This window comes from Mesoplodon densirostris, chromosome 5 (assembly GCF_025265405.1).
Source record: "Mesoplodon densirostris isolate mMesDen1 chromosome 5, mMesDen1 primary haplotype, whole genome shotgun sequence".
Classification (NCBI taxonomy): Eukaryota; Metazoa; Chordata; class Mammalia; order Artiodactyla; family Ziphiidae; genus Mesoplodon; species Mesoplodon densirostris.
This window is the reverse complement of record NC_082665.1, coordinates 152637300-152661573: the sequence shown is the minus strand read 5'-3', so window position 1 is coordinate 152661573 and position 24274 is coordinate 152637300. Positions and strand designations below refer to the sequence as shown.

Genomic DNA, 24274 nt, shown 5'->3' with positions numbered 1-24274 from the left:
AGTTTTCTGAGCTTTGTAGTTTTACAAACTGTGGGTTTGTAATATTAGGAAAAATTCTGGTCAAATCTTTCTTCACATATTTTTTCTTCCCCCTTCCCCCCTTTTTTATCCTGGAGTCCAGTTACACATATGTTAGATCACTTGATACTGTATGACAAGTCACTGAGGCTCTGTTCATTTGTTTTTCTATCTTTCTTTCTCTCTGCTTCATTTTGGATAGTTTATAAGAATGTCTTCTAGATCATCTTTTTTCTTCCACATATCTAATCAGCTGTTAATCTCATCCACTGGAATTTTCATTTCAGATATTCTATTTTTCATCTCTAGCAATTCTTTTTGGCTCCTTACATCTTATATTCGTATCCTCATTATGCTCATGTTTTTCTTTTCTTGGAGGGAGGGTTCACTATTTATTTATGACAAATATTCCACATCCATGATCCTCTCCAGTCAGAAGTTCTTTGAGAGGATGCCATGGGCCTTGGCCAGGCAGAGAATGGAGTCATCTGACTCTCCCATCCTGTGAATGGCCCCACAGATAGCCTAGGTTTTGAACTGGGTGTTGAACCTGCCTGTTACTTTGTTGACCTCAGCCAAGTTCACCTGGACTGATGCGTGGTCTTTGGCGCCAATGATGCAGTTGCTGGCAGAGTATTTCTGCGGCAAATACAGGTCCACGAACTCTCTGGCATCATTTTGCACGTTGAGGGCATGTCTGGTGGCACCATGACAAGCATGGGAGCGGAAAGGAAGCACCGCATCCCCCAGCAGCGCTGATGTTCATGCTTTTCTTTAACTCTCCGAGCATACTTATAACATTTAAAATAGCTGTTTTAAAGCTATTTTCTGTTAATTTCCTCATCTCTTTCATTTCTGGTTCTGATTCTATTGACTGATATTCCTCCTGGTTATGGGTTACATTTTCCTGCACCTTCACTTGTGTATTAATTTTGTTGGTTGCTGGACACTGTTAATTTTACCTTGCTGAGTATTGTATTGTTTTTTTTTTTTTTTTTTTTTTTTTTGCGGTACACGGGCCTCTCACTGTTGTGGCCCCTCCTGTTGTGGAGCACAGGCTCCAGACACACAGGCTCAGCAGCCACGGCTCACGGACCCAGCCTCCTCAGCATGTGGGATCTTCCTGGACTGGGGCACGAACCCCTGTCCCCTGCATCGGCAGGCGGACTCTCAACCACTGCGCCACCAGGGAAGCCCAGTATTGTATTTTGGGTTTTGCTTTTTGCTTTGTTTTTAATTTAAGGAGTGTCAACCTTCTTTTCTGGCAGGCACTCATAATGTCTTCAGATCAGCTTAACCTTCTCAAGACTATTTTTCAAGATGTTTAGGCAGTGTCTAGAATACCCTTCTTTCTAGATCTAGTTTAGCTTACTTATGGAATCTTTCATAAATGCACTATTTATTCAATAAGATTTTCTCCACTCTGAATGGTGGGAACTCAAATGATTCCTAACCCCATTTGCGTTCTGAGAAGTGTTTGGTTTAAGCTCCCCATTAAATTTTCTTTCCCTAGCAGTTGTCCTTGCCTGGCCTCCACAATGCTCAAATTGATATTTAGCCAAATCTCCAAGGTGTGACAATTCTGGATCTCAATCTCTCTTCTCTTTCTCCCCTCTTTTTGCATTCTCTGCTCTTTGGTACCCTGTGCTGCACATTCTAATTGCCTCCACCTTACCAAACTATGATCTCTGTCTCCTCAACTTGGGCTAACCACCGGGCTGTTTGTTTTCTCTTCTCTGCCCTGGTATCTGGACATTTTGTCCAGAAAGAAAGCTAGTGTGATTACAGGGCTTACTTTATTTGTTTCCCTTCTCTCAGGGATCACAGTCCTGCACTTCCTGTTGTCCAATGTTTTAAAACATTTTTTTCATATGTTTTTCCCCAGGTTTTTTGTTTGTTTGTTTGTTTTTTCTCACCTGTTTAAAGTGCTAGGGCAAGTCCCATATCATTTATTTCTCATAGGTGGAAACAGAAGTCCATCCTGGTTTGATTGATTGTTTGTTTGTTTGTTTTGTGTTTTATTTGTTTTGCATTTGTTTAGTTCCCTGTTTTAGTACCATGTTTTTGTCAAGGCTTTAGCTTTTCCCCTAACAATGCAAATATCATTCACCCTATTTTATACTCACACTGAATGAACTAGTGATTACCACTGGGGAGAGGGAAGGGATGAGGGGCAATATAGAGGTAGGAGAGGAAAAAAAAGTTATTATAGGATTATATGAAATTATCTGTGTGAAACTTTTGGAAATTGTAAAGCACAGTAGAATTTAAAGAATCTTTCATTCAAGAATAAATAAATAAATAAATAATTTTAAAACATCGGAAGTTCAAAAGCTACAGTTTTAATCATTTGACCATAAGCACAGGTGGCTGAAAATAGACTTTCAAAAAGGCTTTCTCAGTAAGTGCAAACCTTTGAAAAAGAAAAAAAAAACTGCAATTGTATACAGTAGCTCTTTGTGTAACTTAACTGCTTACAAAGCTATTTTCATTTATAGAGTTGTATTGTCTCTACAGTTACCAGTCATTTCTAAGAGCAGAAATGTTTTAAGAATCTGTATTGGCAAGCAGAGTAAGCATGCTTTGAAAGGCTCAAAATGCAATATGAGCTATTACTCCACACACTTCTATTCTGCCCAAGGGCATCTGTCCTGACAGCTCCATTCTCTCACTGGCTCTTCTACCCTGGCGGCTACTATCGAAGGCCTGTTCAAAACAGAGCTGAAGCACTCCATTTGTCAATCCCTGTCTTTGGTATGGGATTCTCTTAAGCAAATTTGACATCTCCTGTCCCAGTTATTTTGATATTTCCTACTTGCAGACAGTTAAAAGACAATACAGGCTTTGGAGTCAAACAGACCTGGTTGTTTCAAGTATTAGCTTCATCTCAAGTCATTTGATGTCTCTGACAGTTTTTTTTGTTTGCTTGTTTAGACTCATCTACAAAATGGGAACACCAATATTTAACCGGCAGGACAATTGTGGGCATTCGAGCAGGGTCGTGTGCCTGGCCCACTGCCTGACACACAGGGCCTCCTCAAAAATTCATAGCTGTGACTGCTGTTACTTTCATCTGCTAGATTTCATCTAAGATGACATTTTGCTCAAATACCACAGATCTGTAAACAGCATTTTACCTTTGCATTATTGTTAACACTAATTACTACAGCTTGAAGTGCCAGTGAAATGAACAGACACTGGTTTTAATGCCCCAGCAGTTACTACCATGCAAGGTTACGAGTATCTAATGCCAAGACAAAGACTAAATCATTAGGCCCAAATCTTCCTTCCCATAATACTATGTTCTTTTTTTGATGTGAAATTCACTAAAATGAAATTAATCATTTAAAAGTACACACTTCAGTGGTATTTAGTTGTTCACAGGGTTATGCAGCTACCTCCTCTATCTAGTTCCACCATAGCTCCAACACCCCAAGAGAACATCCTGTACCCATCCTCCTCATCCCCAGCCCCTGGCCACCACCAATTTGCTTTCTGCCTCTATAGATTTACTTATTCTAGATATTTCATATAAATGGAATCATATAATGTGTGGCCTCTTGTGTCTGGCTTCTTTCATTTAACGTATTATTTTTGAGCTTTATCAATGCTGTAGCATGTAGCAGTACTTTACTCTTTTTACGGTAGATTATATTCCATTTTGTGGATGTACTATATTTTGCTTATCAATTCATTCATTGCTGTACATTCGGGTTGTTTCAACCTTTTTTGACCATTGTGAAAAGTGCTGCTCTGAATATTTGTATATATGTATTTGAGTACCTGTTTTCAATTCTTTTGGGTATATACTTATGAGTGGAATTTCTGGGTCATATGATAATTCTGTTTTTAACTTTTGGGAGATGCTTTGGCTTTTTTCTCCAAGGGAAAAGGCACAACCAGAGAAATGGGACCTGAGAATTTATGTGAGCCAGGCAGCCAGTCCAAATTGTGTCTACCCCTCTCAGCCAACCCTTGACCTTGTCTTTAACCTCTTCTTACAGCAGAGAAAGGTGAATGCTGTGGGTCCCTTACACCCCTGGCCTGTCTCCCGTAGGGCTGTGTCTGGCTGTCCCTGAAAAAACTGTGAGATGGTGCACTGTCTCAAGTCATGAGGCCAATAAGTGCTACAGCTTCCATGACAACATGAATAATGTCCTTTCAGTGGATGGTCCTCATGTCACCTGTGTGAAGAGAACCTCTTACCTTGAGTGCATCAAGGCCATTGTGGTAAGTCACTGCTGCCTAAGAAGAGTGGAAGAAAATCCATACTTTCTCCTTCTCTTTCTGTACTTGTTATAGTTTATTGCTTCAGAACAACTTTCTCCCCCAAGGAACTAGACCATGCTTTAGAGGAGAAAGAAATAAGCTAAAGACTTGAAAGTACAGAGACTATGTGTAGATGAAAATATAGGTGCTCAACATTCATTAATAGTGAAAACAACAATAAAAATAATTAAACAACGGATAGAGAAGGATTCAGTGAAAATGGCCACGGTAAAGCAAAGCCAGAATTGCACTGAAAGAGAAATCTGTAAAGACTCAGAAATAAACAAGAAGCTCTAGTATCACTATTATTACTTAATATTGTTTTTGGAATTTCCTAGTAATGCAATGATATAAGATACATATGAGATAGAAACAAACAAAATATCACTACTTTCAGATGCTTGTGTGCCTAGAAAGCACAATGGAATCAAGAGAAATGTTACCATAATTATTAATGAAAAAATTAGTTTGGTGAAAGATAAATATATCACAATTAATGTCATTTTCATATATCAACAGTCACTAGTTGGGGAAAAATAACCCCAAATTGTGATCTCATTTACATTTAAAATGATATACAGAAAAATGTTGCAGGGAAAAAATCATATGAGAGATCCGCAAGATTATTATAAATGTAATACAAAAGTCTGAGACAAATGAACAGTACTTACTAATAAATTAAAACATATGCCATATTCCCAGACAGGAAGACTAAACTTCATATATGTGCTCATTTTCCCAAAGTTAATTCATAAATTTAATATAATTGTTATCAAAATTATATTATAAAATTTAAAAAGTCAGTAAAATAAGTTTACAATTCTTAAGAAGAAGTATGGGTGAGAATATAAAATAGTATTATGAAAAATAAAATGAGCGGGGGAGTAGCTGAGGGCTGCCTGAAGCTATAACATATTTAATAACAGGTTTACAAAGAACAGGGTCCTCGGACAGATGTAGAAGGTCTGGAAGAGAACAAAATTCAGACATATTCCGAGCTTTCTATACGTCCATCTACCTAATTATCTACATGATATGATGTAGATGCAAACTATGATGAATGTCCAACACTAAGACAGTATGGTCCTAGGCTTAATGGTTACATACACATAGATTTAGATATTGTAGGATAAGGCATACTTTCCAAACAAATGTCTGAGAACGGGTTCTTTAGTTGGGCAACTGGATAGCCATTTAGAGATAAAATCAAGTGAGATTTTTAATCCATTTACCAAAATAAACTCCCAGCTTGACTCAATTTGACTAATGTAGATAGATATAAAAAGATAAATCACAGAAGTGGACAAATTTGGAAATGTAAACATTTTAAATCTCTGACAAAGGAAAAAAAATTAAAGCCCTAAGCATACAGAAAAATATATTGACATCAGCTATAACGAAACAGTATAGTGTAAAAGCTATATAAAGATGTCATTTAAATTTATAAGAAATGCTTAAGAATAACAAGCTATAAACAAACTACTCACAGAAATTACAACTAATAGATGATACAAGTAAGGAAGGGAAAATGTTCATCCTTTATAATAATCAAAGGATGCAAATAAAACCACCTTAAGGTAGCAGTTTATATCTCGTAATGTGATAAACTTTCTTAAATGATAGTATTTCTTGCCGGTAGTTTTGCGTGAAATTGGTATGCATTGCTACGGGCATTAGAAATTATAAATTTCTACATCATTCCTGGAGAAAAATTTGGAAATATTCAATAAGGGTCATAAAGATGTACACAACCTTTATTTATTTATTTTCTCTAGTTCATTCATATTTATATATGACCTTATGCAATTGTGGGACCTGGTTAAGAGATGTCTGTAAGACTATTGTCTTTGCATCTGATACTGGAACTTGAGGAGGAGGTGGTCAGGAGGGGGAAGATGTGTGCAAAGCAGGAAAGAGTGAGAACCATCTAGAACCTCAGTCATGAGCTAGAGCCCATGGGGATGGACTGAAACCTGTGACAATTCTTGTTGCTTCTGACCTTGATGGTGTTCACAAGGCCTAGTGGCCTTCTTGTCTTTTACCTTTATACTAAATCCCTCCTTTTCTTAAATTGGTTTCTGATACATGCAACCAACAGAATACTAACTTGATATATGTATATACATATGTATACATATACTTACATATGAATACATATTGTAAAATATATGTAAGAAAAAATGAGATGGGGCAAAGGGAGGCAAGTATACAGAGATGTAGTATTAAATTTATAAAAAGCTAAATTACTTTAAATGTCAATTAAGAAATGAATAAAAAGCACTATTTACAGTAACCAAGATACAAAAGCAATCTCAGTGTCCGTCAGTGGATGAATGGATAAAGAAGATGTGGTGTATACATACAATGGAATATTACTCACGCATAAAAAAGAATGAAATCTTGCCATTTGTGACAACATGGGTGGACCCAGAGGGTATTATGCTAAGTGAAGTAAGTCAGACAGAGAAAGGACAAATGCTTTCACTTTGATTTCACTTATATGTGGAATCTAAAAGACAAAACAAATGAACAAATATAACAAAACAGAAACAGAGTCATAGATACAGAGAACAGGTGGTTGCCAGAGGGGAGATGGGTAGGAGGAGGAAAGATATAGGTGGGGGAGATTAAGAGGTACAAACTTCCAGTTGAAAAGAAAAAGATTTCCATGAGGAAATGAGGGGTAGGGAATAACCGAACCTCATTTTTGAGAAGAGGCTGTGAAATTACTACTTCTCTCAGGGAGAAAGGAATTTTTGGCGGAGAGATCCTTGAAGAGGGAATCCAGACTCAAGAGTGAAAACCATGACTTCTTATGGGTGGAAATATTCTACAACTCATTCACTCAATTCAACATTTATTGGACACCTACTGGCAGTCGGTGCTGGGATTTGGCAGGATAAAACCACACAGTAACATCCCCACCTTGGTGGAGCTTTCATTTCAAAGGGGAGGACAAACAATAAATGAAGGTTTGTCAGATGGTTGATAAGGGCTCAGGAGAGAAACAGAGGGCTTCCAGCATTTATGAGGTGGTAATTTTAAGAGCACAGTCAGAGAAAGGCTCACTGAGAAGGCTTTTGAGCCAACACTAAGGAGGTGGAAGAGGTCTGAGCCATACCAAGTATCCATGGAGATACTTGTCAAGTGTCCCTGGCAGAGGGTTAGGTGAGTCTTCCTCAGAGGTGAGGGGCTTCATTCATGTCTAGCCTTTTCTCTTTCAGGCAAACAAAGCAGATGCCGTGACCATTGATGGAGGTTTGGTGTTTGAGGCAGGCCTGGCCCCCTACAACCTGAAGCCCGTCGTGGCAGAATTCTACGGGTCCAAAGATGGTGCATCTTCCGTGGGGACCTAGGTCTCTGTTCTGACACAGCAGCCACAGCGGGAGGCAGGGACTCTGTTGGCATTACACTTGCAGGGAACAAAGCTGCTGGAGTTCTTTAGACTGTGAGAGGCTGTTACCTCTGCTAACTCATGGGGGCTGAGATCTTGGCTCTCTCTGGGAAGCTGTGAACTTTGAGCATCCTGATGGGAATGCTTCTGGTGCTGCTGAGTGAGAGGGGGCATGCTGTCCAGAGTCCACTGCCCACCCGGTGGGGTCGCCCATCTCTGGAGACACACAGACCTGGACAGCCTCTCCGTGTGCCAAGTCCTCTGCAGGTGCTAGAGAACACAGTTTGAAGAATGGGGTTTGGGGAGTCGAAGGATGGGGTGCCTGCCATACTTGTCCATGAGTGTCACCAGTGTGTGTGTGAGCACGGTCTGTCTCAATTTGAGTCCCAACTTGCAGGGCCCTGGCGAAACCCTGGAGATGCCCTCCATACCTTCCTCCCACACCTTCATCTTCGTGTCCAGGCTGCAGACAGAGAAGGGAGAAGAGCCCGTGGGGAGAAACAGTAAATCTCAATGACTGGGAGCTGCAGGCCCTGTAATAGCTGGTGCAGAAAAAGAACTCAAGTGTATTGCCTTGAAAAGGGGCAGTTTCCTTTCTTCTGTCAATCAAGGGCCTTTCCCTTTCCTTTTCTGCCTGCTTACCAGGAGATGTTGCAGGTCCTAGGATCCCCCCAAGTTCCATTGCGCACACTCTGGAAGATTAGTGGCAATGATGTGGCCTCTTCCTTTGGCCCTGTTTTCTCTGCTCCTTTTCAGATCCACAAACTCACCATTACGTCGTAGCTGTGGTGAAGAAAGGCAGCGATTTCCAGCTGAACCAGCTCCAGGGCAAGAGGTCCTGCCACACAGGCCTGGGATGGTCTGCTGGGTGGAACATCCCCAGCGGGATACTTCTTCCCTCTGACTTGGTTGAAAAAGGTAAGCTGGCTGGGACGGGGTGCCCCGAGGCAGGGCTCCTACTCCCGGCACCCACGTGGATTCTATCCGGGCCTTACGATCACCATCAGGCATACAGGTTTCATAAACTCCAAGATGGGGACAACCTGCTTTAAACGTGCGCTGTCTGGGTTTGCTGCACCAGCGAGCCTTGCGAACTGGCAGCTGAGTCCTTCCTTCTCTCAGCAAAGGAACCCCGGTCTCTGAGCTCCTGGCAGCCCCACATTCACGGTAATCCCAGCAGTTTGGCTTGACAAGGGCAATCATGGAGGCTAATGAGAAAGGGGAACTCCCTTCCAGCTGCCCAGGAAGGCTCGCTGGGGATGATCGCCATACCGCTGGCAATCAGGCCTCAGTGCTGTGGGTGAGGGCTTGGGATGAAGGCGAGAGGGGATGAGTGGACCGGGGCTATGATTTTTTGTGTACTCCAGTCTCTTGTTCAGTTCCGATGAGCCGTGGTGAGCCTAGGGTGCCTTTTCAGCCCCTGAAAGGTGACAGCCAAATTTTCTGTGCTCTGCAAAAGTGTGTCTTTTTGAGCCCTGCCAACTCTGCAGCATTTATGTTTCACCTGTGTTTGGGGCTGCAGAGGTCAGATGGGGTGCTGCAGCCTGGGCCACAGCTCTGGCCATGTGTGCCCTTTCTTGGGGTTCCTGCTTGCCCCGGTGTCAGACGCTGTGGGACGTCTGTCTGGGCGGTTATGATGCGGCTGTTGGTACACCCCCGCGCCCATGAGGCAAGTTAATCCACCCCCCTCCCATGAGTTCCTGGAAGAGGGATCCCCGGGAGCCACCACAGACCCTGGATCAGAAGAGGAGAGGGGTGGGTGGGACCACGTCCTGAGATCAGGAAGGGCTGTCAGGGGTTCCTGCGTGTTTAGAGTCCCACGGCCCCCACCACCCCGAGCCTCCGTGTTGGTGGGCTAACCAGGTGAGTGGTGCTGGGGCTGCAGCTTGGGTCAGTGCAGCTCAGCAGCTTTCGCGCCCTGCAGGGGACAGGCTGCGAAGCTTCTCCTGGGCCGGAGCCCCGGGCCCACGCATGAGCCGTCCACGCCCTCAGACCCGGGCACTGTCGGCCACCTCTGCACACCGACTTCCTCATGACAGTCCCGGGCAGTGCATGCAGACCCCTGGGCTCTCACATACGGACACACACACACACACACGCATGCACGACCAAGGGGCCCCGCCAGCTCATGCCCTGAGGTCCGTGTGTCTCCGTGTTGAGCAGCAGCGGCTAAGTTCTTCGTGGGCAGCTGCGTGCCCTGTGCGGATCAGACGGCTTTCCCCAAACTGTGCCAACTGTGTGCGGGGAAAGGGACGGACAAGTGCGCCTGTTCCAACCACGAACCGTACTTTGGCTACTCGGGGGCCTTCAAGTGAGTGGGGCCCCCGTGCTCCTCCTCCTCACTCTGATGATGGGGAAACTAAGGCACAGGGAGGGAGTGGACAGGGCCTGCCCCAGACCACCTAGAGTGTCTGTGTGAAACGCAGGGTCTCGAGGGCCTCCAACGGCCCACCCTCGTTCCTGCCCGTCCTGAGGGGCAGTCTTCTGTTGGGGAGCCCCACTCGTCTCCCCAGATGGAGGGGTCTGGACCAGGGAGGTCTCTGGGATCCATGGACACAGGCTTGGACTCCCAGCTGGGCCAAGGGCTAGGAGCCCTCGCCCACACCAGCTGCTTCTCTCTGCCTGAGCATCTCCATGTCAGGGACGCGTGCTGCTTCTCCCCGCCTCCTTCTCAGCCCCCTGCCTACAGGCACCTCTCCATACTCCACGCCCTGCCAGAGACATAGCTACTGCTCAAAACCAGAGCAAAACTGGCCGGGAGTCCAAGGCTGTCTAGAGTTTTTATCCTCTATGTAAAAGGCTTTAAACCTTTTTTTTTTTTTTTTAATCTGCTGCTTTTGGCTGCCTTCGAAGAGGAAGGTGGTGGGTCCCTCTTTTGCATCCTCCCTCCCCAGAGTTGCCTGGGATGTAGCTTAGGGGGCTCATGCTTGCTTCAGACCTGGGCTTGGCTGTGGGGATTCAAAGGGTCTTCAGACAGGGCCATCACCCCTGTGAGGACAGACTGAAGCCCGGGAAACTGTGGGTGAAGCCCTGTGAGCCAGTGGCCGGGGCAGAGCCTGGGGAAGGGGGTACTGGGGGAGGGGCGAGACTGTGCTGTGGACAGTGCCTGACCACAGCTGTCCTGGTCCTCAGGTGTCTTCAGGACGGTGTGGGGGACGTGAGCTTCGTGAGGCACATGACGGTGTTTGGTAAGTGCCGGACGGAGGATGAATCCTGCGGGCCACCCTCTGGCCAGAGGAACTCATTCCTTCCTGAGCTGCCTTACATCTAGAGATGGGCGGTGCTAAGATCTTAATGAATTAGGAGAGTTTCTGTATAAAAAGCACTTCCACTATTTGTACTTTGTTTAGCGCTCAGTTTGTTCAGTCTATAAATCTACCAAACAAATCTGAGCATTTAAGCATTACTTACCAACTAATAAAACAAAACAAGTTTTAACAATCAGATTCTCTTAGTCACTGGAATACCAGTTTCAGATCTAATCACTTTCTCCTGAATGCTTCATTATAAAGGGCTCCTAAATGCTTTAATCACCTTAAACAAACACAGATTATTATAATGATTTCAGAAATTATTAGCACATCTATAATTAAATCTGTTGCAAAAGCATTACTACCATGGACAAAGATGTATTTCTATGTTTAAAAAAAAAAAGCTTCCAGAGTTTTGGGCAATTTATCAGAAACAAACAAACAAAATAATATTTCAGACAAGTTCAGTTTACAGATTCTGGGTTTTTTTTTTTTTTTTTTGCGGTATGCGGGCCTCTCACTGTTGTGGCCTCTCCCGTTGCGGAGCACAGGCTCCGGATGCGCAGGCCCAGCGGCCATGGCTCACAGGCCCAGCCGCTCCGCGGCATATGGGATCCTCCCAGACCGGGGCACGAACCCGTATCCCCTGCATCGGCAGGCGGACTCTTAACCACTGCGCCACCAGGGAGGCCCAGATTCTGGGTTTTATAACCAATTAAATTTCTATTAGATACAAAACACACTTGTATCACTTAGGATGTTTAAACAAGAGATGTGTATTCAATGCTAGGTTCATTTTTTAAAATGTGTCTGCCACCTCAAGGAGAATTTTGAGCCCTCACTTTTTCCAGGGGCCTTGGTTCCTCGCAGCCTGGTGTCTTTCCCTGACATGGAGCAGACGTGTAGTGGCTTTGTTCCCTTGCTCAGCTGTTCACAGTTCACTGTCCCCTCGTTATCACACATTGACCTGGTTTGCTAGCATTCTGGCAATTCTGTGTATCTTACATCAATAATTTTAATTCGTGGCGTCGTCTATGGGTTTTGTCTCCCAGAATCAAGTTGTTCCCGATAGCCGTCGTTGTTATTTCCTCTGGCTGCTCAAGTTGGCACAGTTAGGCCAATGGGTAGCATCTTCTAATGCTCACCCTGGAGAACTGAAAACATCCTCACTTTCTGAAAACAACCAATTGTCCGAGACCATCCCAATTTCCCTTTGCTGAAAGTCACATGTCCACTATTACATAAGATCCCTCATTGTCTTTTCAGCAGAAGTTTCCGAGAGACTCCACTGGGCTGTAGGGTAAATGAGTGTCGATGGTGAGTGGCTGCCACCACTGGGCCCTAGAGGGACTGAGGTGGAAAAGTTCTTTCTTTCTGAAGATGTTCGATCCTATTGATTCTTTTCATTCTGACATCACCAAACTGTTTAACTTTTTTCTTTTAATATAAAGATTTACAATGTATTTTCTCTGCAACGTGCTCGATTAACACAGAACTATTCCCAGGGACTCTAACTGTACTCCTCCTTCCCCTTCAGTGCGAGACTTTATCAACCTAAGATCTTCTATATGAGCTCGCTAGGGCTTCCAACACAAAGTACAGTCACCTCTCAGTATCCATGGGGTGTTGGTTCCAGGACCCCTGCAGATACCAACGTCTGCCGACACTCAACTCCCTTACATAAAACTGTGTAGTATTTGCATATAACCTATGCACATCCTTTAAATCATCTCTAGATTACTTAAATACCTAATACAATGTAAATACTGTGTAAATAGTTGCCTGTGTGGCAAGTTCAAGTTTTGCTTTTTGGAATTTCCTGGAAATAAAAAAAAAAATCTTTGGGGCCTCCTTGGTGGCGCAAGTGGTTGAGAGTCCGCCTGCCGATGCAGGGGATACGGGTTCGTGCCCCGGTCTGGGAGGATCCCATATGCCGCGGAGCGGCTGGGCCCGTAAGCCATGGCCGCTGAGCCTGCGCGTCCGGAGCCTGCGCGTCCGGAGCCTGTGCTCCGCGACGGGGGAGGCCACAACAGTGAGAGGCCCGCATACCGCAAAAAAAAAAAAAAAAAAATCTTTGATCTGCCGATGTGGAACCCACATCCACTGCAGATATAGTGGACCAACTGCAACGCACACTGGGTGGCTTACGCAACAGAAATTCGTCGTCTGAGTTCTAGAGGCTAGAATTCCAAGGTCAAGCTGTTGGCAGGGTTGGTGCCTCCTGAGGGCTGTGAGGGAGAACGTGTTCCGTGCCCTTCCCATAGCTTCTGGTGTTTGCTGGCAATCTTTGGTGCTCCTTGGCTTGCAGTTACATCACCCCAATCTCTGTCTCTCTCTTCACATGCATCCTCCCTGTGTCCAAATTTCCCCTTTTAGGAAGGACACCAGTCATACTGGATCCGGGGCCCAGCCCTTCCCACTCCACTATGACCTCATCTTAACGAATCACATCTGCACTGTCTCTGTTTCCAAATAAGGTCACATTCTGAGGTGCTGGGGCTTAGGACTTTAACATATGAATTTTAGGGGGACACAATTTAGAACACCTTCCGATACCTAGACAAGGAGAACCAAAGAGCCTGTTTTCCTCACACGGTTTTCCGGTCCTTATTTGCACCTATACAGTGTCCTGACTGGGCCCCTAGGCCTCCGTCTGTCCCTCAACCTCTCTGCCACCTTTCCCCAGCAGGGTCTGCCCCCAAGGGAGTGTTGCCGCTTTAGTGGGGGACCTGGATTGTCCTAGCTTGGCGCTGTGTCAGCCACAGACTAACTCAGACTTTGATGAGCTCCCTTAACCCTGTTAGCCTCAGTCTCCTCATCTCTAGAATGGGATAATCTGGATAATCTACCAGCCTCCCCAGTTGTTATGAGGATTAAAGGAGATAGAGCGTGGAGAGCCTTCAGGTCAGTCAGAAAACGTTTGCTGTCACCGTCCTTGTTAGAAGAGCCTCGGGCCCAGCATGCCTCCCAGCCCCGGGTCTCTCTGCAGTGAGAACGTGTCACTTCACCTCCTGAGGGCTCAGCATGCTCACCTGTATAAAATGTATTTGGAAAAGATTCTCTTTTAGTCCTCCTCGGGCTGTTAGAAAATGATTAAAGAAGACAGTTTAGGTGATCCAGACTTCAACACTTCTTGAAGTGGGCAGTCTCCATTCAGAGAACTGCAGAATAGGGCAGAAGACAGGAAGCTTTGAGAGGATAAAGGACAACGGAGAGAAAAATAGATAATATCTGATTGGCCGGGGCCACTTTGCCAGGGGTGAGAAGGAGGAAGGAAGGCAGTATACAGCCCAGGGTTGGCTTGGCACTGGGGGCCTGGCTGACGGGAGAGGCTGCGTTTCTGGTCAAGCAGAACATTTACAGGCACAGGAAGTGATCTAAGTTTCCGTGGTGACGTGGCATCCCAGGCAGGAGCGGCTCCATCTTGGGCTTAGAAAGTTATTTCAGCAAATCCCCGAACAATGTGGGATACGGGGAGGGGCAGGGACCACACCTCCTGCTCTGCCTGCCGGCGGCTCATGTGGGCTTCCCTCCACAGAGAACCTAGCTGACAAGGCTGACCGGGACGCGTATGAGCTGCTCTGCAGGGACAACAGCCGGGCGCCTGTGGACGAGTACGAGAGGTGCCACCTGGCCCGGGTCCCTTCCCACGCTGTCGTGGCCCGAAGCGTGGGCGGCAAGGAAGACTTGATCTGGGAGCTTCTCAACCTGGCCCAGGTAGCCCCGCCCACCACCCTCCCCTCCTGCGTAGGGGTCCCTGCTTGGATTTGGGGCGCTCTCCTCCACTCCCTTCTAGCCACTGTGGGAGTCGTGGGTGTCCAGCACAGCGGGAAGCACGCCACACGTCCTCCGCTTCACTGACAAGCACTCGGTCTGGTTACGTGACGGGCAGCAGTAGCCGTAAAACTCCCTCCCATGGCATCATCGACGCCAACGGGCCAAAGACTCCACAGAAGCCCCTTGTTGCCCCATTTTATTCTTCCCAGTTGTAAAGAGGTCCTCAGGCTACACTGCAGGTGCCGTTCCTCCATGAGGTGCTCCCCTCTTATCCCATGGGTGGGGACCCCTAGCGGCAGGTTCCCGGCCGTGAGCATTCTGTGTCCTGCGCTGGCAGCCCTCTCTCCCAGCCCGCCCTCATCCGGTCACCTGTCCCATCTCTGTCAGCACCCTCTGCTCAGCACTGCGTGGTCAGAGATGAACTAGACACAGACCTGCCCTTGGGTCACTCACAGACGACTGTGGAAGATAGGGTGAGCACATTATACATACAGATAATCACCAGAGGGCACAACCTTAGGGACATGGATTATGTACTTTGAAGGGAATGATTTGCAGGGCGTATCCGGAAACGTTCCTGGGCCCCGGGGTAAGCTGTGGGCACCCCAAGGAAATGTGGGGTTTGCCAGAGAAGGCAACACGCAGAGCCACTGCAAAAGCAAAAAGCAGACAGAGGTCGCAAAGAGCGTGTGGGTAGGTGTTACTGTCAGCTACCATCAGGAACGGCTTTAGGCCAGTCAGCGGGAGTTATACACAAAGGGCCCTTCGTTTTTGGGGGGGCCAGAAAGAGGAAGGGACTGCTTGAAGGCCTTCAGTGGCAGGCTTGGGGTGGCAGACGCACCCAGGACTTCCGATCTCCAGGCTTGATGGTCCTAGATCACCACCCGCTCCAGGATGAAGCCCACCAGAGCCACTTGGGGCAATCAGATGGCCAGCAGCAAGGCCACCATCACTGGCTGCCCCATGGGAATGCAGTATAGGAGAGGGGCAGCTGCCTGGCCCATGGTGACCATTTCCCTTTATGCAGACCTGGGGGCAGCGCCTGGCAGTCCCCCCTGAGGCCCACAAAGCAGACAAGCTGGGATTTGCTGGAGAAGATTTCAGAACCCCATGAGCCACAGGGACTTTGGAGGGCCTTGGCATGGTCTTTACTCTCAGGCGCTCATATTTCTCTCGCTTTCTGCTCTCCTTGTCTGGTTTGGGGTTTGTTTTTCCTTTACTTCCTTATGCTAGCCTTCTTCCTTCACTGTTTCTTTTATCCTTTGAACAGGAGAATTTTGGAAAAGACAAGTCAGCAGAATTCCAGCTCTTTGGCTCTCCTCATGGAAAGGACCTGCTGTTTACGGACGCTGCCCTTGGGTTTTTAAGAGTCCCACCTAAGATGGACGCCAAGCTATACCTGGGATACGAGTATTTTTCTGCCATCCAGCATCTAATGAGTGGTGTGTAAGGTCCTGGGGGGGGACCTGGAGAGCTTGGGCATGGGGCAGGGTGTGGCCGTGGAGGTTTTCCTGGTGCCCTCAAGCCTCACCTCACCCAACCTTCTTCACTGGGCTGCAGGGCCCAAGGGAGCTACCACCTGCATTGGGTTCATGCAAGGATTTTCTGCTGAGCTGGGGAAAAGGCCTGGATGAGGGGGTCACGAAAGGCTTTGAAAGACCTTCAGATTACAGTCAACTTGAAGTAATGATGGTCCTGGCTCCCTTGTGTGAACCAGGGTCGCCCCACCCTGCAGTAGGTCTGTTTGACAGGGAAAATAGCCCATCCTCAACTGCAGTGGGAACACAGCCTCTGCCACCATCAGGAGTACAGCTAGAATTTCAGAGGGTTTTAATCCAGTGCCTGCTTTCCTTTGGATCCCCATGGTTGATTTCTTCCTTCCTTCCTCTCTCCTTTTCTTCCCCCCTTCATTTAGTTAACCAGTAGTTATGGAGCATCTACCAAAAGCCACTGAGATTGATGTGGTGGGATGGTGACGTCTGAGTAGGGGAGGTCAGGAGGGTGCTGGCTGTGCCTTCACTGCTCTTTCTGGGAACCGAGTTCGCCATTTCTCCTGGGAGGTGATAGGCAGGAATGAGCGGTGACATGGGCATGAGATACTGCTGCCAAGTCTGCTGTTGGGCAGCCGCTCGGAAGACAGTGGCGCTAACCGCCCCCTCCCCTCCCCTCCCCCATCCGGGGGCTTCCTTTGGATCCCTGGCTCTTCTCCACCAGACCTAGGGACAGAAGACCCCCAGAGGGTGATGCGGTGCGCAGTGGGCCAGCACGAGAAGGCCAAGTGTGACGAGTGGAGTGCCCTGAGCGGTGGCATCTTGAAGTGCACCGCGGAGGAGACCACCGAGGGCTGCATCGCCGCCGTCGCGGTAAGGAGGGCCCCGCCCCTGCAGCTGGGCTCTGACACCCGGACACGCGGCGCTCCTGCGAGTCTGGCGGTGAAGCCCCCTTCCCGGATGTCTTCCCATCAGCTGTGAGGCTGAGACGCACCTGTTACGTGCTGCCTTCCCCCACCCCCCACCCCCAACTCTCCAAAGCCCCACCCCGCTGCTCCCACAGGCCCCTCCTGCTCGGGGCGGGCGGAAGCACAGAGCAGCCAGGACCCAGACAAGCTGGGTGACACCCCAGGGTGTGGTCAGGACCCCTGTGGATTGGGAAAGCACATCAACCTTTCCAGTTCTCTGGACAGGTTCAGTTTTTTTTTCTGGTGATAAAATTATGACATGCTGGAAGAGAAATGAAAAATAAATGATATCATTTACAGCTTCATAACTTAGAAACCAGCACCATGTAATTTCTGAGTTATGATGTTGTGTTGGTATCAACTGTCCATTTTCTCTATGAGCAGACAATATTTTTGAGATTAGAAAAAAAATACATTTATAAATAAAATATTGAAAAAATGACAAACTTAGGAGACTACAATTTTTCTTAAGAAAGAAGATCTAGGGCTTCCCTGGTGGCGCAGTGGTTGAGAGTCCGCCTGCTGATGCAGGGGACACGGATTCGTGCCCCGGTCCGGGAAGATCCCACATGCCGCGGAGCGGCTGGGTCCGTGAGCCATGGCCGCTGAGCCTGCGCGTCCGGAGCCTGTGCTCCGCAAATGGAGAGGCTACAACAGTGAGAGGCCCGCGTACCGGAAAAAAAAAAAAAAAAAAAGAAGATCTAATTTTGGTAAACGTCCCTGGGAGCAACTTCTAAGATTAAAGTCTTGCTATTTATACAGTCTCCTAAATTTGTCAATTATAAGAATTAAATGAATTTGAGCGCTTGTAACATTGCCTGGCATATAATAAGCAGTCTATAAATGTTAACAGTTGTTATTATGATCTCAATTCTCGAACACAATTGGTGCACTTTCTTAGGTAATGAAGTATTCATTTAAAATATGTTTTCAATGGCTGCATAATAGTCCACCAAATACTTATTCAACCAATTTCTAAATGTCTATATCTGAATGATTTCCAAATCCTTTGCTGTTATAAATAATATGGGATTGACGATTTTTGTTCTATACCCATCAATATTTCTAAGTATATCTTTAATATTAATGACAGTGAATGTGTCTGTGCCATGCATATGTATGAGCTCTTAACTGGTATTAACTCATTTATTCCTCATCATGAGCCTATGAGGTAGATTTTTCACCCATTTTGTGCATGAAAAAAACGTACCTAGAATAATATTTAGGGATGTGTCCTTTGGATTAGTCAGATCCTGGAGGCTGACACTTTCCATAGTGGTTATGAGCAGAAGCTAAGGAATTAAACTACCTAAGTCTTAGTGACCATCTATTGGATAAATTACTTAGCTTCTCTCTGCTTCAGTTAACTAAGGTATAAAAGGGGGAGAATTATAGTACCTACCTTACTGGGTTCTGTGAGGGAGTACATGAGGAAATCATTGTAAAGTGTTTAGAAAAGGGCCTGACACATAGTAGGGGCTTGATAAGCTTTTGCTTCTATAGTTACTACTGTTTTAAGATAGATTTCTAGAAGAGCAATTAACAGGGGAAGAGCAAAGCGTGTGCCTGTGTCTGTGTGTTTGTTTCTTGATGACCTTATCTATGAATATAAATATGCATTTTTTGTCTCTGTTGTTGGAAAAGTTCATTGGTTAAAATCATAAGTTAATTATTAATGAATTATTAATTACAGTAGAGTACTAATGGGGTTATAAGAACAGAATTGAACTCTGCCATATGGAAGAAAACGTGTTCCATAGAAACAGATTAGACACATACCCTGAGTCTGATTGTCGAGTGAGTGACGATGGTCACAAAGAAAGTGTAGTGATGGCACGTCCAGTCCTCAGATCGGGGCCTCACGCGAGGGCACAGAGATGACCAGGGAGCATGACCTGGGTTGCGTGCTTGCTTCTGGGTTAACAGGCTAAAGGCATGTCCAGTTTTCTAAACCCTGTGTTTATGTGGCAGAAGCTTTAGGTCATACACCATTTGGTTTATCACAAGGATGTGTGACATGAAGCCAATGAGATGGCAACCTCTGAGGGGGAGACAGGACAACAGCCTCACTGTTGTGCTATTGGTTTATTTCTTAACTTCAGAAAGGAGAGGCTGATGCCCTGAGCTTGGATGGAGGCTTCATCTACACAGCAGGCAAATGTGGTCTGGTGCCTGTCCTGGCAGAGAACTACTGTAAGTGGAGGGGAGGGTCTCTGTGTTTTCTTCCCTCTGGGCTATGGACACAGAAAGGTGAGGAAATAATTTAGTTCAGTGCGGAGATAACAATAGCTGTTATCTGCAGTGCAGGGAGCAAGTAGATGACATCTATCTTCCCCAGAGTCAGAACCAGTCAAGATACAGATGCGGAATTAGGCAGAAAGAAATCAAAATAAAACCTTTATTACTGAAAGAGTGATATTGGAGGGCATGGCATAGAGCCAGCCATGGGGCTTGTCACATTGTCCTTGAGTTCGAGTCACCCACCAATTCAGGAGGACAGGCCTGCTGGCAGACCGCATGCTGAGGGCGGAGGGAAAACACATTCCGTCATAGATGAGAGCGAAACCACCCTCTCCCCATCCTCTTCAACAAAGAAAGAGCCACGGGTGCCCAGGTCCTTTTGCCAAATTTTCTAATCCAAAATTAGCTCACCCAAGCTGCACTGGGACATTGAGGGGTGGGGCCACAAGGTCATGGTCTTTGTGGGGATCCATCCACCTTGGAAAAATAAAGCCAGGGGAAAAGAGGATTTCACCACTATTTGTTAAACGCCTCATCTGCTATGCAGTGAGTGAGAAACCATACGTTATCCTTCAAAACAAAACAACTCTATGAAGTAAATAGTGGTGTCTCCACTTTACAGGTATAAAAACTAAGGCTTGGGGAAGTTGAATGATGTGTCCAAGGTAGAATAAAGACTGCAACTAGGTCTTTCTGACCCATGGGCTGGATCCTTCCCCTCCAACACAGCATGACTACAAGGATCGTCTACACAGCCCAGGGCTCTGAAGGGAAGAATGTCCGTATGCCTTGAATCACACAGCAAATCGAAAGGATCTCTGTCAAGGTCTTCAGTGGCTTCTGTTCCCCACCCACCCCCTTTAATGAGCACCTCATTTTCTTTCTCTGTAATTCCCCGAGTGTTGGGCGTGTTCTGGGACAGAACCTAATGTTCCAGTGGCAAAGGTCAGGAGAGAGGAGGTGAAATAGGACTGCAGGATCTCGGCTTGTTGATGGCCAATGACAAACTGATTAGCTAGCGTTTCTCATTTTATTCTTGACTATTGAGACTGAGAAAGTTAGGACTTGAGTAATGTGAGAATTTAATGACCTGTACCTCAATTCTTTCTCTTTTTAGTGTCTCAAGATGGCAAAGAGCAGCTTGGGTCTAAGTGTGTGAACACACCTGCGGAAGGTGAGTCAGAATCAGTAACACTGGGGCTCAAAGGTAAAGACCTGGGCTTCCCTGGTGGCACAGTGGTTGAGAGTCCGGCTGCGATGCAGGGGACGCGGGTTCGTGCCCCGGTCCGGGAGGATCCCACATGCCGCAGAGTGGCTGGGCCCGTGAGCCATGGCCGCTGAGCCTGCGTGTCCGGAGCCTGTGCTCCGCAATGGGAGAGGCCACAGCGGTGAGAGGCCCGCGTACCGCAAAAAAAAAAAAAAAAAGAAAAAAAGGTAAGGGCCTGTTGTCAGGGAGGGGGTGAGTAAAGCATTACAAATAAACCAAAGTTACTAGAGTTGTTTAAAAAAAAAAGTGAGAGAGAGATGGCACAGCCGCAGTCCACCGTGAAGGAGCAGGTCTATCGTGGGGCATGTCACAGTGGACAGAGGGTTCATGCTTGCACTGCTTCTGCTCACTCTGCTCGGAAGTCCTCTAGAGCATGGACGTCGCTGGCCGCATCACGTAGATGGGAAGGTGAGGCTCCGGGACGGAGTGACTTGCCCAGGGCCACACAGCCGGGAGGTGGCTGCACCTGGGTTTGAGCAGAGGCGCCGTGACTGGAGCCCCCCTGCCCTTCCTGACCCACCGCAGTGCTCCCTGTCACATCCTGCCACCCATCTCTGCACCGGGGCGGGAGCCCGTTCCTGACATTTCTGGGGTCCAGTGGATGCTCAGCGGAGGACGAGGGGAGTCATAGATGCTGCTACTGAAGAGGAGGAGGATGAAAATGAAATCGACCCTTTAGCTTTTCGTGGCTGGCTTGGAATAGCTGGGGAGTTGACCTCCTCTTCAGAATAGGAGACCAGGTGACAAGTTTTCCCCTCTGTGTCTCCACATGGGCAGAGAGGTTCTGTGTCTGTCCCTGAGGTACCTAGTCTTGGGCATTAGCTAGAGCAGTGGTTCTCTAGGTAGTGTGGTGTCTGGACCAGCAGCATCAGCATCGCCTGAGAACTTGTTAGATGTGAGTGTTCTTGAGTCTGACCACAGGTCTGCTGGGGTCCAGGATGGGGCCTCTGCTCTGTGTTTTAACAAGCCCTTGGGATGATTCTGATGCATATTAAGCTTTGAAAACCATTGTGATGGAGGATCTTGAGATGAAAACAAGTGCTCACCTGGGTTTGGAGTGAGAGGCTCGCGTACCGCAAAAAAAAAAAAAGGAAAAAAAATATTGGGGAAAGGAAGAGATTAAATTGTCATTATTAGAAAATGGTATTATTATAAACCTAGAAAATCAGAGACTTGACTTTAAAATAGAAGTCATTAACGCTCTTTCTTTTGGACTTCTATTCAACAGAAATATTTAAGCAGGTGCACACCCCATACAAAGATTTATTTAGATAAATGATTTTTCATAGGGAAAAATGGGTCACAACTTAAATGCCCACCAGTAGGGGGATTATAAAACACTGTACTTTTATACAGTGGACATAACTTAGATTCAACTAATAAATAGAATGAGACAGCCGTATCTATTTCTACTGAATCAAAAAGGTATATCATTGAGGAAGAATAAAGCACTGGCAGAAAAGAATGCACTGGCAGGATTCTGTTGAAAAAGTATGAAGTGTGTGTGTGTAAATATTAGTGAGTGTATGCCTGTAGACATATCTGGAGAGCAGCAGAGTCACTCTGTTTGGCTGAGTACCTACCAATGACGGTTACTGGGAGGATCTGCTAGAGCAAGATGAGGGCTTCGAGCTGTTCCCCCTCCACTGGGAGAGTGGCAGGCAGCAGCTCTGCAGTACATTTCGGGAGGGCCCTGAGGTATTGAAATTGCATCTTGGTATCTCTGTTGCAAGGTTATTATGTCATGGCAGTGGTCAAGAAGTCAGATGCTGACCTCACCTGGACCTCTCTGCGAGGCAAGAAGTCCTGCCACACTGCAGTTGGCACTTCTGCAGGCTGGACCATCCCGATGGGTTTCATATACAACCAAACTGGGTCCTGTAAATTTGGTAAGTGTGCTCTGGGCGGTGGTGCGGCAGCCCCTTCCTTGGGCCTGTGCCTGTGTAGGGGAGAAATTCAGTTCAATGAATGGCATAAGTGGATGGTGTGGACAAGGGCTGGACAGCCATGTGGGTGAGCTTCACATCTCCTTAGCAGGACTCCCCTTTCTCCTCACCCATTGCTTCTGAGGGAGTGGTTTGGCCCAAAGGGCAGGTCTCAGGGAAATACGCTACTCTTTATGTCTTTCAAATCTGGCTCAGGGAAGCAGCCTGGGTTGCAAAGCAAGAGTGGGGCGTAGGGGGGCTTCCCTGGTGGTGCAGTGGTTGAGAGTCCGCCTGCCGATGCAGGGGACACGGGTTCGTGCCCCGGTCCGGGAAGATCCTACATGCTGCGGAGCGGCTAGGCCCGTGAGCCATGGCCGCTGAGCCTGCGCGTCCGGAGCCTGTGCTCCGCAACGGGAGAGGCCACAGCAGTGAGAGGCCCGTGTACCACAGGAAAAAAAAAGAGTGGGGCGTAGGGGTGCGCATGTGGTATGTGTGTGTGTTTGTGTGTATGTGCTGTTTTCCCACATAAACTGAATTGGCTGCTTTCTTAATTGAAAACCTTACACCAGTAAGTCTCTGAGTGCTTTAGCTTTCACTTCTGCCCTCACCGCTCGTAAATTTCCGTTTATTAGTCATTTCAGCAACGCTCTTGCCAACACCTAAAAGGCTCCTGCTCCCCGGCTATCCCCAGCCATCTGACAAATCTGAGCCCTGCAGGAACCCCGCCTCCCGCTCTCTTGGCCCTCTGCACCTGATCAGCTGGACACAGCTGGAGAATGTCGCAGGGCAGAGCCGTTGATTCCATGCAGAGGCTCCAGCTGCGGACCCCAGTGCCCCTGCCCTGCCCTGGCGCTCACGAGCACCCCCGCCCTTCCTCTGCCCCACACCCACACTTCCCGATAATTATCCTGATGTCCTAGTTGTCCGTACACGTCCATCCCATGCTTACCTACCTATCACCCTTTCTGAGCACGTGATCTCATCCGCACCTGCAAGAGATACTTCAAACCCCCAGGAAGGTTCCCGTCAACACCCCACCGCCAAAGCTGGGGGCTCCTGCGGGCTGCACCTGCTCCGCCTCCCTCCACAACGCAGCCCGTCCTCCTGCCTGCACTTGGCCGTGGGCCCTACCTCGCCCCTCCCCAGAGCTGCACCCTCAGTTACTACGTCTTCCAATATGCCCAACAATTCCTTTCAGCATGTGAACGCACCCAGTGTCTCCCACCTTTAAAAGCCCTCCCTCTCCCCACATTCCCCTCCAGCTCCTGCCTTCTCTTTCTCCCCTTTATGGCCAGACCTCTTAAAATCATGGTCTCAGCCACTCACCCCACTCACGCTGCACTCACTGCCCTCTGGCTCCTCTGCCTGGTTCCACAGGAAGAACTCTGGTCAAGGCTACCGGGACCTCCATGTTGCTCAACTGGAAGGATGGGCTCCAGTCTGTGCTTCCATGACCTTTGCTGCTTCAGATCACCTTAAACCACCATCTCCTGGCTTTTGTGAAAACACACTGGCTTCTTTTTTCTCCTACCCCTACAAAGTCCCTTTCCCAACCTGGTTAATAAATGTTTGAGTTGCTTAAAGCAACTTTTTTCCCCACTCTAACCTCAACCCCCAAGCCCTCACATCCATGCCTATAGCCTATATGACAATCTAAACAAACATTATACGTAC

The 24274-nt window shown here is 47.2% G+C and overlaps 1 protein-coding gene and 1 pseudogene across 1 annotated transcript in view; one reads left to right on the top strand and one right to left on the bottom strand.

Moving 5' to 3' along the window:
• Window positions 1–450: 450 nt before the first annotated feature.
• On the bottom strand, window positions 451–1477 carry LOC132490583 (small ribosomal subunit protein eS21-like; annotated as a pseudogene).
• Window positions 1478–4164: 2687 nt separating this feature from the next.
• LOC132491382 (inhibitor of carbonic anhydrase-like) overlaps window positions 4165–24274 on the top strand; it is a 30204-nt gene continuing 10094 nt past the window's right edge. The window contains exons 1-12 of the mRNA XM_060100256.1: window positions 4165–4248; window positions 7512–7620; window positions 8438–8599; window positions 9845–9992; window positions 10814–10869; window positions 14471–14649; window positions 15980–16157; window positions 16918–17072; window positions 19270–19360; window positions 20005–20030; window positions 20561–20582; window positions 22409–22564. Of these exons, the coding sequence (XP_059956239.1) occupies window positions 4165–4248; window positions 7512–7620; window positions 8438–8599; window positions 9845–9992; window positions 10814–10869; window positions 14471–14649; window positions 15980–16157; window positions 16918–17072; window positions 19270–19360; window positions 20005–20030; window positions 20561–20582; window positions 22409–22564 (1366 nt within the window). The remainder of the gene's footprint in view (window positions 4249–7511; window positions 7621–8437; window positions 8600–9844; window positions 9993–10813; window positions 10870–14470; window positions 14650–15979; window positions 16158–16917; window positions 17073–19269; window positions 19361–20004; window positions 20031–20560; window positions 20583–22408; window positions 22565–24274) is intronic.